The sequence below is a fragment of the Chelon labrosus genome, assembly GCF_963514085.1.
Source record: "Chelon labrosus genome assembly, chromosome: 16".
Classification (NCBI taxonomy): domain Eukaryota; kingdom Metazoa; phylum Chordata; class Actinopteri; order Mugiliformes; family Mugilidae; genus Chelon; species Chelon labrosus.
The window spans coordinates 16,115,451-16,130,177 of record NC_140349.1 but is presented as its reverse complement, the minus strand read 5'-3'; the positions used below and the strand labels follow the sequence as shown (position 1 = coordinate 16,130,177).

Here is a 14,727-nt window from a genome sequence, read left to right as displayed (position 1 = left end):
AGCATCTTATCTGAAGTTCATCCTAAAGAAACCCCTGAAAGTTTTAAGAACGAACTACATCTGGTCTCAGCTTTTGCTGTGCAAACACACAAAAAGGGGAACAGTTATGGGAACTGTGAAACAGTTTCTGCAGTACAAAAGCACTTATTGATAATTTACAATCTAAAAGAAATGGCACACTTTTAGACACAGTTAATTCAAATACTTCAAAAGTACTATCCTGATTTTTACCATTTTATAGCTGTTTTAGTCTTTATGCTAAGCTAACAGTCTCCATGCTCCAGCTTCTTATTTAGCTTCCACACGCAAGAATGCAAATAAGTGTTCCCACGATGTTAAGGCTCTGTTATCATTTAACCATTTGTACAACAGGAAACAGTTAAACCCAGCATTATTAGATGTTGAGTAACAATATGTACTTACACTCGCTTTCATCTCTGTGCAGGATAGTGGACGGTACTGAAGACAGTGAGGGGACAGAGAGTTCCCTGGCCTTCTCCTTCTCTACCAGCCGAGGCTGTCCTGCCAACCAACCAACCAGTGCCTCAGCATCTACCACAGGTCTTCTCATCATGCACTGCACACACAGCAGTTTGCCTCTCGGATATCACCTATTACCAGTTACAGTAATGAGGCTGATTAATGTCTGTCAGCGACTGCAGCATACATCAGCCACCTCGACGCAATAACCGTGGGGTGGAAATTTACACTTGCTTGAAGTGATTTGTAACTTCCTAATTTGTCGCAGGTATGCTGCACATCAGCACAGCAGAACTAGCAGCTAAAGCCGAGGAGACCAGGGGTCAGCTGCAACACCTCGACCAGCAGGTAGGACTCGTTTCAGGAAATGAACATAAGCCAGTGAAATATCCTCTGAAGTAACGCAACCACGGACGTGCATGTGTGTGTGAGTGGTGAGACAGAGAGACAGACAGGTGGGCACAAATAAGCACAAGCCATATGGCTGTATCAGCATGTCAGAGACAAGATGGATGAAAGGATTGAGAGACGTAATGAACCAATGGAAAATAATAAATAAGATAATTAATTCCTAATCCACCGTGCTCCTCTGGTAGTTACATGAGCATATGCTGTGCATTTCCAGTAGCATTGTGTAGGATTCTATTTTTATGTTTTGTTGTCCACCGTGGTTCAGTGTCCGGCTTGAAAGGGCTCTGCTCACACATACACAGGCAGACTCTCGTGCTGTATCCCGTGGTTTTGATTGGCGGGTGGTTAAATTGACATTAGACTTTTGGCAGGTGAGGAGGAGTGTTTGCTTCCTCCCGCTAAGCCTCGGTGTGTATCGTGGGATGAGTCGACTGGGGAAGAAAACGAGGCACGAGGAGAAGAAAAACACAAAGGAAAAGAACAAAATATGAAAGAGACCTCAATTCATGAAAAACTCAATGGGTGGAAAAGCAGAAGTGAGAAAAGAAAAACACACAACAATGAGTTGTGTGAAGGACGGTGGCACAACACCTTCACAGTTATACACTCCGGCTCTGTTGTGCCTTCTCTGGCTCTGCTGGTTGCCCGTGTTTGACAGGAAGTCTCTCAGCATGGTCTTGTAGGTTGTTAATCCACACTTGGATCCATCCACACAGATCACCACAGGAGATGAAAAGGTGTGTTTGATTTAAGCCCTGTTTGCTCCCTATACAAACACACCCAGCAACGACACGACAAATGAGGCCATTGTATGTTTTGTTGTGTGATGTATACAGCATAGTAGTATCAAAATGTGTAGGCACAAAAAAAAGGGCTGTAACTTACAGACGGCCATATAGGCAGCCACAATAATTAGTGAAAAAAAACAATGGCACTGCTTATTTTAGTCAAAACCAGATCACAACGTCCATTTTCCACAGAGGTAAACACCATGGTACAGTGGCTCTGAATCGCAATCATGAATTTCAGTTTTTTACGTGAGTTATGGCCGTCCGAACAAAACACTGACAAGGTTAATATCATTACTAATTCTGACCTGAACCGCACAAACGTAGCAACATTTTAATGAACTACAAATTGTGTGCTCGCCGCAATAAACCGGCTCTGCCTCGCACTGTGGCCTCTTACCTTTGCCCTTTGACTTGAAACAATAACTGCGCTTCTGAAGGGTTTATTCCGGTGGGAGATGAATAAAGCATTAACGGGATTGAGCAGGGGCCTAACACTGTGACCTCTGCACTGTGCAAAAGAAAATCATGATGTAGAGCTACACGGGAGCGCTGGAGCAATCGGAGCGTTGCCTGAGCAGTACGAGTAACCGCACTTTTAATTACGGCCAGAAACACATTGCGATGCAATGCGCATGCTGAGGGAGACGAACACATGCCTGCTCCCCAGCAGTGACCTCGTTTTGTAAATGAACATTAAGAAACGGTGCATAGACTTCAGGCAGCGACAGTTTGGTTTTTCATTTGGTCAGCTTGGGTCAGTTTTGTTTAAATATTTATGTAAGGTGCAATATTAAATAAACTGTAAATATGGTTTCAGGCTGAACTGAAGTGTTTCCATCATGTATGTGAGTTCTATCAAAGGGGGGACCTCTGGGACTGAAAAATTAAAAGTGGTAAAACTGTTCCTCCAGTGGCCTCTTGAGGCTCCAAAAGCGAGTCAATCCCCAAGACAGCCAGAGTTAAAATGCCAGAACTAAACATGATTACAGTGTTATACAATAACACACATTTTGCGTCTAATATCCCAAGCTTTCATGACAACTATGATGGGTGAAATTCTATATGATTCACTTGTTAAAGTAATAATGTGGCTTAAAATTGATTCATAATTAAGGGCTAACTACTTTAAGCGATAGGTGTGTCCCGTTACAGTTTGCTAGCTGTCTGCCTTGTCTGCTTCAGTTCCCCTCTGGCACCACATCTTCGGTCATCTTTGAACTAGCCAGGAAATTGGTGCAGGGCTCCCTTCAGGAAAGCTATGGCTGTCTTTAATCTGGATTTTGGTGCAGCCTGATGATGTAGCTGTTGCTAAATATAGTGGACACAAACAAACAAAAACAAGCTAACCCACTGAGGCGCCAGCAACGTTTTCCGATTGTGCTTTTTGTTGGTAGAGTCTGGTGGCTTTGAAGAGAATGGTTGGCTAAACCCCAGAGCAATTCATTGTTGTTTAGATAATGCACTGACTATAGATAAGTACCACTACCCCATTTCGAAGAAACCATACCAACCCTTTGACATGTACCTGTAGCTGCAGTGGTCATCCATTGTTGCTGTTTTCTCTGGCCATCTCCACAGACGGTTGTCCCTGATGTGAGAGTACTCGAATCATGTTGACGGCGTGTCAGATTGGACTGTCCTGCCACTCTCAGTATTTCTATTTTTATCAGAGCCGGAGTTTAGGCTCAGGCTTTTATCAGCCACTCGAGAGAGGGGGAAAGATGGGAGGACTGTGAAAGAGGGGCAGAGGATGTTTTGCTTTGGTAAAACTGTGATGTTGTATTAACTGGATTCTGAACAGATTCCCATCTGATTTTCAAGAGTGCTTATCCGCATATGTATCGTGCGTACACCTAAAGAACCAGAGCTCCGAGTCTGATTTGTTCCATCGTGATTACAACATACAGAACTTGTGCACTCAGCCTGATCACCCCTTGACATATTCACACAGCGACTGGAGCAGTTCCCACCTGGAGTTGTGTGTCCTGCTGAGGGCTGATGTGCATCCAGTTGCACCGATGTGCATGATTGGCCTGATGAATGGTCATGAGTGCTTTGACTGGCAGAAGCAGATGGCACATTGGCAGGGCTTCATGGTCGTGCCCTCTGTGGACATGCCACGTGCGGGGGAGCCGCTAATCACCAGCCCCCACTATTCAGTGTAATGACCAATTATAGCAGCTTGATGTTACATGCAGAACGGCAGGCACGAGACAGATACTTTGACCTAAAACGAGTGACCTGAAAATGACAAAATTATTACGAGGTACTGTAAATCCTGGGGCTTTTTGTTCTCCATGATTACTGCTTCCTAGAAAGTTTGTTCTTATTACATAAGTAGGAAAGTTATGCGTGGCAGCGACTCAAATGTGAGAGATATAGGCATTAGAGGGGATCCAACTCCTCAAACAACTGTAAACAAACTGGAGCCTTAAAACCTGGACCTGAATGACAAACCTGATAAAGTTTGCTTTGAGCATATTTTTAACTGTCCTAATCCTTAACTGATTCCAGTTAAAGTATTTTTATAATGTACTTCCCCATATTTATTTTTAAGATTTTTATCTCGGTTGACTGGGGGAAATCTGTGGTTACCACGGTAACAGCAAATGTGGTTTAATACAACAGCTAATACTTGGTCAGGTATTCTGTTATTATCGATTTTCTCATTGGGGTCACGATTCAAATGCTTTTAATGTGAAGCACCATCAGTAGGAATGTTCCATTTGCATGAGGAGTAACTAAGTACATTTAGTGAAATTACATAATGTCCATAAATCTATGAATCCCTCGTGCATATAAATATAGTGCAAGAATGGACACTCCTCTCAAAAAGGGTCTTTTAGAAAAATGTCGACCGTGAATATTACAATCAATTGACCAAATAAATACTAGTTTTTAGTTTTAATATCCACCTGAGTGTCTTGTATTGAACACAGACTTGTGTTTGTGTCTGCAGGTGAACACCCTCCGGAGGGAAGTGGCCGACCTCGGGCAGGTCATGAAGAGAATGGCTCATCTCATGGAGACCCTCCTGCCATCAGTGCCGCAGCCTGCAGTAGTCTGCCCCGCACACTACTCCCCGGCACGCCCCACATACCTGCACCATCCTCCCTCCTCTCAGCCTTACCCTTCACCACCTTCCTCTCAGACTGCCTCTGTCTGGACAGACACACCCATGTCCCTGCCCTCCTCTCCTCTCATGATCTCCCAGCAGCATGCTGTGATGTGCCACACGGACTCCCTCGCACATAGATCCCAGGACCTCCAGTTAGGGTTACCCACTGCCCCCAGCTCGACACCACCTCAAACTCCCAACTCACCGGTCCTTCAGCTGCAGCCATCTTCCATCACCCCTGAGCTTCACAACCATCCGTCCCCCGTCAGCTCACCGGATTTTTCCCACTACAGAGACGGAGCTTCTGGCTCCATCAGGTCAAGGGTACACAGTCCACCTCCGCAGGACGGGGGAGATGAGGGCCCTCTACAGTGCACTGGGTGTTCTCCTCAAACTGGACTTGGAGGAATCTACCACAACCCAACCAAGGGTTTGTAGCAGAGCTCCCTCAGAACTTTCCTGGAGTCTGCAGGACATTTTCCAGGACATTTTTATGGGATATATTCCCGAACTAAAAAGGACAAACCAACATGGGGTCCCCCATGTCACTGGAAGACGTTTACAAGGATCAGATTTCTTTTGTTTTAAAGGCACGTGTTTAAAAATCCAGTTGCATGAAAACAAGTAACAAGAGGGTTTAGGTGTGTTAGCTTTACCTTATAGAAACTAAATGTTGTTAGACAGTATGTAGAGGTTTGGCTCTGCTTTGGAGCTGTATGGTAGCAGCTCTCTGGGTGCAGCTCACCTCCAACCCCTTCCCCCTCCACTTTGAGGCTCCTTCAAAGAGTGGAACTGTGCTATAATGGAGGAAGAGACATTGGAGGAGGAGAAGGAGAGAAGTAATTTCTTCTCTTTCTTTTTTTTTTTCTTTTTTCCTGTCCAGAGATGGTTTCAGGCAGACTGTGTTTGTTGGAGGTGGAGAAAGGGTTGTGAGACAAAGAGGGTTGGAGGGCGGTTTCCCCCCTAACCCTCTGTTTCTGCCATTTCCTTTCCTTTTAACCCTTCTTTTTCCTTGCTCACTCAACCCGCAGTGGATGCTCTGAATTAGGTGAAACTTTGCATGGCTGGTTGGACCGGGAGCTCCTGATGGTGTGAGGAGAGAGATGGGACGTATTCTGCTCTTTACCACTGAGCCTCAGGGAAAGTGGGGGGGGGGTGCGGGAAGTTGGCTATGGAGCTGGTGGTGGGGTATGTTATGCCTCGGGCAGCACAGCCCCTGCTGTCCTCTGTCACAGTGAGCACAGGGACCCTTTCTCCTTCTCTGCTTCTCTTTTCCAGTGTTTCTCTCTCTCTCTCTCTCTCCCTCCTCCCTTCCTTTCTCTCTCTCTCTGCATGCCTCTCCGAGCCTTTTCAGTAGTGCCTGTAGACACACATTAACATGCTGCATGTCACCCTGTGGAAATCCAGCTTGCCATTTATCTATCTATTTAAAGGAAACACGGTTCAATCTTTAAATAGCTGAACCCGGCATTTACTGATGCATATTTAATGGACGTGGGCTCAGTTTAAACAACTTGGTTATTTTAGGCACAAGGTAGTCGCCCCTGTTGTGAAGTGGCCTGGAGCAAATATTACCAGTGCTAAATTGGTTCATGATCCACAGTGTAGGCTATTTCCCTGATCGTCACCCAGGGTTACCAGCTCTGAGATCCATTCCCTCAGCCGTTCAGAGCGAAGGCAATATTCCCACATAAAAGCACAATAAGGACACAAAGACGCTTTTATATTTCTATGAATGTATCGATACTAAAGATGTATTTTTTTTACCTCAAAAGATGCAAGAGTGCGGGATGGCAGTAAATGATGCTACTGTATGAGAAGTTATGGCAGTTCTGTTTGCTGGGATCAGCCAATGCAATCTTAAACCAGGAAAAAGGTCATAACTCTCGTCCCAACGGATCTACTGTTCTCTTTTGAATTCACGTAGGTTTGACTCTGCTTCTCTGAAAATGGAATGTACTGTAATCAAACTTGTTTTTTTCCCTAAACATTTTGATATTTATTAGATACAAAAAAAAGGGTTATGCTAATAAACTACAAATATGACTATTATGTGCCGGCTGTTCTTGTTCATCAAACAATCATCAAAGCTGGAGAGAGATTATTAAAGAATCATCTTGTCAGCTTTTTTTTTTTTCTTTTATCCAAAACAAATACATCCCTCACACGGAGGCGTTTCTGGTGATCCGACGGAGATCTTCAGTCCCACTTGTAGATGTGTTTTCATTGATCTTTCAGGGTAGTGGCAAACGGTAAAAATGTCATTACTGGAGATTTGTGTAAATGCCTTCACGGTGTCATGCTGACATTCAAATGCAAATCTTTGACTTTATTATTAGTATCTATTATGTAATTTTGAAGCAACGCCAGCAGCCACAGAGGTGGTTTGTGTTCAGTGCTATTCGACATGCTGATGTTTAGACTTTGTCTAGTCCTGCTGTGATGATGGGATCAGATTTTTGCAGCTTCTTCCAGAGTTCACTTTGTGGCCTTCATCGAGGTCATCCCTGAACATTTTGAGACATTTACGTCGCAAACGTGAAGCTCACGGTGACACTAGAGGGGATGATGATTTTCCAAAAGTTTGGAATTGGTAACATTAGAAAGAAGAAACAATAGAAAGTCTCCAGTCTGCATTAAAGTAGTGAATCAACCAAACCAACATGGCTAAACCCAGAGCCACGCTGCTAGGATAAACAATACAGATAATCATTGGCGTTTCTAGACATAATGTCCGCTATCTTTAGCCATCTGAGACTGGTTAAAGAGCTGAAAAATCCAGGATGCCACTAAATCAGCTGCCCCTTCCTTACCCCCAAAAGTTACCCCCAATGTCCACATGTTACTGAAACAAGAAATAAAGAGAAAGTCAGTAAATTACTGAGTGAAAAAACACAATATGTCACAAAACAGATCGTGGATTTAAGATTTATTATGGAGACTTTCTTAAACCGCAATTGACTGAACAATTGTGAACAATGAGGACTGCAACTCTGCCAAAACCTGTTGCAACCCCACCTTAAAATTTTCTTGGCCGGCCTCTGCCAACGATCAGAAATAAATACTGCCTGAGGATCCATTGTGAACAATTTCTGAATCATTCTAAATGCATGCATACTAAGCTGCACCTTTTCCATGACCCTGTGTTTGAAGCAGCGTTGTATTCCTGCCATTGATTTTCTGCTGACCTGAAGCTGAGTTGTTCTTGAACTCGGATGCCAAGTCTCTCTCATGCAGTGCGTTTGTTGCCAGCTCTGTTTGTAATTGCGCTGTGTATTTGTTTTGTGTGCTTGTGTGTGTGTGGGCCCTTGTGTCAGCTGCAGCTACGGTTCAACTGCGGTGAAAGTGCGGCAGCAGCCGCCATGTCTCACTGGTGACGTAGGCAAGGTAAGTATGCGTGCTGGGCCCACGTTGACACACCTGTCAGAGGTCCAGCTGCTCTCACCTGCGCGAGCTGCAGCTCCGCCGTGTGTTTGTGTGTTTTTGTCTATGCTAGGAGCTGGTGTGAGGGGAATACCGGATGTGTCCTAACTAGAGCCATACTCAGTGAAGCTGATGAAGTTCCACGCAGAAGCTTTTTGCGGCGGGCAAAGTGAAAATGAAGACTTCAAGGTTTCCCTGTGTGTTTTCCTGAGACGAGACATGCAGGTGGATGTGTTTGCACTGAGAATGATTTGTGTATTTAGCAGCACCTCTAGCACATCTGTGGGAATGCTGTTATTTACCCCGAGGTCTTGAAGATCCATCCATATTTAATGGTGTACAGACAATCCCATCCTGGCTGTTTATGCATCGTTTTATCCACCTGCTTGCAAACTCATCTTTTATTCACCGCTTTCCCACTTTATCTGTCATTAGCAAACTGAGGCCCATCTGGCTTCCTGCTTTGCACCCTTCCCTCCCCAATTTTCAATGAAAGGTAGGGTCTGATTCAGGAAAAAACTCAACAGAAATTTTCAAAAAAGGATTGTTAATATAGGTGGGATGTGGATTGATTTAGCACCTGGGTATTCATTTTTAAACTTAACATGCACTTTAGTCTGTGTTTCGGTTCCACTCTATTACTGCAAGTCTGTGTATGTTTTTAGTCCACTCGATTCACATTGTTTGATGATGGCCATGACCCAAATACAGCAACTATTCACCCCCCCCACCCCGTCCACTCTTGTCCCCCGTACACACGAGCAGAAACACTGTGTGCGCGCACACACACGCATTCACTCTTCCATTCAAATGAGCACTTTATTCCAGTGAAAAGAGCCTCTTCACTTGTCCCTCGCCCCAGATTTCAGCACTAAAATACACCATCGCTGTGCAGGAGGTGAGAACTTCTCTCTCAGGTAATGAAAAATTTGCCCATTTCCCTCCTTTCATCTCGGAGGACATAATGGAGATATGCAGAAATCCGCCAGCTGTGGTGTGGTCTTTCCATTCAAGCCTCACAGAGCTCCAAGAAAAGAGGCTCAGCTGCGTGCTGAACCAAGGATGCATTATAATTTAGTTTGTGGTCTTGTACTCTTGCGTGTTTCTGGCTACATGTATGTTAAGCGTCCGGGCCTGTAACAGAGCTCACATATGAAAACAGAGAAGCCCTCCACACAAGGGCTTTACATTTATCTGTTACACTCCGGGTGAGACAGTGGCTGCTGTTGCACAACCGAACACTTATATTTGCATTTGTGTAAAACTGGAAGAGAGGGAGGGGGAGAGGGAGAGCTTGCAGGACATCTTGTGTGTTTGATAAATGAGTCGGAGCTGCTCCCCTGGGTGCCACGGTACAAGTGGTGGGAGGGGTGACAGAACAATGCGCATGTCAGAAGTGGAGATTAATGGTGGCTCCCTCTGTTAGAGGTGTAGGTCTGGCTATGCCCATCAAGCCAAGGATACCGAAATGGCTGCTAAATTACCTCTTTCGTTGTTCACCTGCCAGGGAGTAGTCTGGCATTTTTAAGCAGAAGATAGGAGGATCATCAGCACGAAGAGCTCTTAGTAAATAGATGTCTCCCATTGTGTTGAGGTAACAGTGATGTAAGGGTCCCCGTTGAAAAGTCTGGACTTAAATGCTCAGACATTTGTACAAGAAGAAAGAAAGCTTTCCTCTCTCCGTGAACACCTGCCAGCATTTTATCCTCTACGACACTGTTAGACTGATGTAGATGGAGCGCCTCTCCATTCTCCTTTGTGAGGCTGTGTTTTTCAAAGATAACTAGCCAAACATTAACATTTCAAAAAACATTAACATTTTCTTTTCCACCATTTAAGCAGAGGCTATTTCTTAGCCAGGGATGCAGCCTAAAACATTAAAGGAACAAGGTGTAAAAGGCGTTGGTTCTCCATATGAGGTCGCTGTTGTTTCTGTTAAGGTAGGCCTACAGACACACTAAAGGCTCTTTTAGGGTACTGTGGGACATCAGTCTAGCTAGCTCTCTTTTTTGCCAGTTAGGTCAATTTTTGTTTCCACTTCATGCTTCACTTTCAACAATGGCGACTGCGCTTTCGCCGAAATTCTGCCTAAGACAAGTCAATCAATTCGAAAATTGGGGAGATGGAAAAGCAGCCGGAAATGCTAAAGCGGAAACTCGCTACTACCAAGCGGACCAATCACAGCTCTTGCGGTCTGAGTCTCTGCGGCGCGTAGTAACATTTCTGGGGAGGTGCACGTCTGCGTAGGGGTCTGCGTTGTTGCGGTAGCTTCTGCGTCAATTTAACGTAGAAGTCCAAACCGCTCATAAAACCGACATTTAAGAACTGCAGGCAACAAAGGCCAACTGTAACCTCGCCTCTTGTTGCCTGCGTCTGGCCCAAAAAGTTGCACTTGAACACAAAAATTGCAACCAGCTGGCATAAACGTGAAAGGAAATAATTCTATATACCAGCAGCAGTGTTGTGCAAGTTCACACTAAACAAGAACAAGTTCAAATCATATTTTTTCCGCCAGGATCTGTGCAGCTTTTTTGAATAACCATTGACTGTAGGCTATATACTAGGAAATAACTCAACTGTTTGTGTGGATCAGCTGCTTCTGCGGTGCCGAAGACGACTTCTCTTTCAGCTGTACCAGCCATGCTGTATGCCATAAATCACAGGTCAGCTGACACCTGTCGTAAAAATAAAATAAAAAAATTCTGAACAGGGGTGAACATCGTTAGTTCCCTCGAGATTGAGCGAAACTCATGTCTATGCTCACAGTTGAAAAAATGATGCGTTCAGTTCACAAAAATATGAACATGTTCAATGAACGGCGTTCATGCACAACACTCACCAGCAGGTGGCAGTAGTCTGTATTCGTCAATGAAAATACGGAAACTGAAAGAGCTACTGTTAGCTGGGAGGCTAAGAAGCTGGGAAGAGTTACAAACCATCAAACAGAGCTAACCTCCCCTGAACCATGCTAATAAGTTGGGCTGCAAGTTATTTGTGGAAATATTTTGTTATTTGAATGTTCAGTTAATATCAGAGAAGCCCTCTGTGTTTCCTTTGACCATCCTCATTTTGTCTACCTCCTGTTTCCCCACCACCGATTCAACATGCCGAACTGCTTTAAAAGCTGTAGACACGGGTGCCATCGCTAAAACTAGAGCCACAGACGCTCACAGGCCGCTTGGTCTAGGCCAACATGGTAAATGTGGTGTTATGATTTTCTTCCTTGCAAGCTGCATATCCACGTCTCACATGACTCTAACACTACACGTCTGAGCAGAAACAGACTTCTATGACTAACATGCATCCGTTTTGAATTATGTGTGTAAATCCAGTCTGACCATAGCTTTCACGGTGTCAGTAGGGGAAATGAGCAAAGCTGCTGCTGTTTATTTCTTGTTGTACAGCCTGTGCGTTTTAAGAGCCAGAAAAGCAGTTTTTCTAAGTACCACTTCAACCACTTTAATTTACAGGGTGTCTGTGTAAAGTCTTCGTGTCACCAAGAACTTTCTAAATGAGACGTTCAAAAAGCCGTTTTTGTCTTTGACCTTAATTGCTGCCGCCAGCCGAGCTTTTTTGTCACATTTTAAAGCACTTAATCTTTGCTCTGTGTCAGCACCACTCCCGAGGCTCGTCCACATGGACCTAATTGCACATTACGAATCACTGGAAACAACAGCGTCTGTGTAAAGAAGACCCAAGGCTCTTCTCGAGGCTCGCACAGTAAGTACAGCCACCTCGGCCCTGGCTGAAATAGCCCCATGGATCTTCATAAAGAGGTCATAGCTTTCCTCCAACCTCAGCAGCTGAGATCCATCCTTGCAAGTGTGCGCGCGCCGCTGTCTGCGTGGCGTGCCCAGGAGCCGTATGCATTTGACGTGGGTGTCCTCTGTATTCATCACGCTCACCTCAGCATGAAAGGAGACAGGAGATGCTGTTGAATTAAGACAAAGGGGAGGGGGGGCAGGTAAAAGGTCACATGCAGCATCAGAGAAGGAGGACTGTTTCAGGACCTGAGGGAGGACAGCAGAAGAAGAAGAAGAAGAGTTCGACACAGATGGGAGATATTGTGTGGAACGATTGATAAACAACTAATAACCTTTGGAGAACTTTTAAAGTCGGGTTATTTACAACATTTGTCAAAGAGTCTTAAATACATTTCTTTCAAATAATTAAATGGCTGCCAAATAAGCAAGACAGCCCTTTACGTCGCCATATGTTAGAACCATTAAACATATTGCGTTCCCTCCTGAACCAGCACACTGTGACGGGTGCTGCTTTGCTAGCATGCTTGACTTGAGCAGTTATCGTCGAGAAGACTCCACAGAGACCAGAGTGAATGACTTTGATGACTTTATGTAATTCATTATTCTCTCTCCTTGGATTTTTTTTTTTTTTTTTTTTTTCACACATCTTACCATATTCTGCAACAGAAACTGACATCAGAGATCCCTACAGGCTACAGGGTTTAATTCGCATAACAGGACGTAACAGAGGATTCTTGTAATGGAGGTGTCAGAGGTGGGCTCCAATCTCTTTTCATTCAGTCACACAAATATGCATCCAGCCTGTCCTGTAGTGGAGTCAGCACCAGTATTACCTCATTTATATACCGTAATATTGGCTTTAATAGATGATCAATGGAAAAATATATCTTCCATAAAATAATCTCTAAGTAGCAGGATGTTTGAGGGTTTTAACGCATGCAACATTTCTTCAAAAAGAAGATTTCTTCTTTTTGAGCCATTTTGGATCATTGCCAGTTTGAAAAGTTCAACTATCAGACAGACAATCAAACATTGTCTTCAAGCGCTCTTTGATATGATACAGAATTCGTAGTTGAAACAATGATGGCAAGCTCCCTGGTCTGCCTCAGGCAGCGAAGCCACACAAAACCATAACATTTCCACCAAAATTCTTCACAGCATGATAATAGTTTTTTTCTCCTTGAAAAGCTGTCTTAGGTTTTCATCAGACATCTCTACTGCTACTGTGGACAAACAACCATGTGTTTAAAGGGGAACTACCGTTTTTTACAACCTGGACCTTATTTCTGGCATAAAATATGGTCGTTTACTCACCCATATAACTTTTGTGTAATTTGTATTCCTTCGGGAGATAATTAGATCAGTGTATATCCATATAGTGGGAGTGACTGGGGCACCGAAACGCAGCCTCTAAATAACGCATTATCTTCCCCCCAAAACACGTTCATTTCACCAATATTTTGTTATTGTACGCTAATGCTATTCCCTGTTGAGTCCGGAGTTAGCTGTTATCATCATCCATGGTCTGTAGATTGACCTACAGACCCCGGAAGATGTGTTCTGACCTGGATATACGCTGATCTAATAATCTCCCGAAGGAATACAAATTACACAAAAGTTATATGGATGAGTAAACAACCGTATTTTATGCCAGAAATAAGGTCCAGGTTGTAAAAAACAGTAGTTCCCCTTTAATTTGTCTGTCTGGTGCAAGTTATTCCAAAATGCCCGGTCTTACCTCTCTAATTTCTCCTGGCATGCCGCTTAAAATTTTCTCTGGTCTCTTTCTGATTGCAGGGCTGATTTTGCCGCGAGATCTTTTTTGATCACTCGTCAGACTGAAAACACAACCTTTTTCCAGAGGGTCTTAGAGAGCCGCTCAGATGTTGGTATGACGATGCCAAAGAGAAAACCAGGCCCTCGATGTCAGAGGTCAGTGGTTTGGGTTCTTGGCCCCTGATCTGGAAAATGAAAATGACTACAAAATGTTTTAACTGATGTGGCATTTGTTTGAGAATATCACCTATTAATAACCGCTCTAAGAGGATGACATGTTTTTGTTAAAAGACTCAACAGTTTCTGCACATGACTGCATGTCTGGCCTCATTACAGGCTGCCTTATTGTTTCAGATATCAATTGAATATTACTTCAGGTTCAGGTTCTTAGCGTTCGATCCGACTAGCCTGTGTAAAAATCAAAGCTCACCTCTGTAGTCTTGAAATGTATCTTCCATGTAATTAGTCCGTGACCTCTCGCCATCCACTGGAGACCCACAGCAGAGGGATGTTGCCCTTCTCTTACAGCAGTGCAGTAGCTCGTGTTTACATAACAGGAAAAGACACGCTAATCAAAGGCATGTTGTTTGAGTTATGCCTCGAAGTCGCAGACGCACCATGTGACTGATTCTATTGAAAAGGTGCTGTGTACTTGACTGGGCTAAGTGCATCATGGGTTAAGAAAAGCTTTACTGTGTATAGGAAGTAAATTAGAACTCGCTGCCTGGGGTGGAGGGAAGTGAGGAATAGCTCAGGGTCATTCTAACCTTAAAACCCCTTGGCTTAAATGAAATATTCATTTTTGATTTACTGGACTTTCAGTTCAATACTAGAATGCAAAAACACATGTTGTCTCGGTGTTGATTAAAGCTTTGCCTGCTGTAGACAACTTCTCTGAGCCTAACGCACACAAGGGCACCACCGTCACACATTAGGCAGACGGTATAGAACACGCGTGAAAGAA

The 14,727-nt window shown here is 44.1% G+C and overlaps 1 protein-coding gene across 1 annotated transcript in view; it reads left to right on the top strand.

Moving 5' to 3' along the window:
• Nucleotides 1-5,238, top strand: part of kcnh8 (potassium voltage-gated channel, subfamily H (eag-related), member 8) — a gene marked incomplete at both ends in the record, with an annotated part of 47,819 nt that extends 42,581 nt beyond the window's left edge. Inside the window, 3 exons of the mRNA XM_084563582.1 lie at nucleotides 446-561; nucleotides 749-828; nucleotides 4,642-5,238. Of these exons, the coding sequence (XP_084419708.1) occupies nucleotides 446-561; nucleotides 749-828; nucleotides 4,642-5,238 (793 nt within the window). The remainder of the gene's footprint in view (nucleotides 1-445; nucleotides 562-748; nucleotides 829-4,641) is intronic.
• Between the last annotated feature and the right edge of the window lie 9,489 nt (nucleotides 5,239-14,727).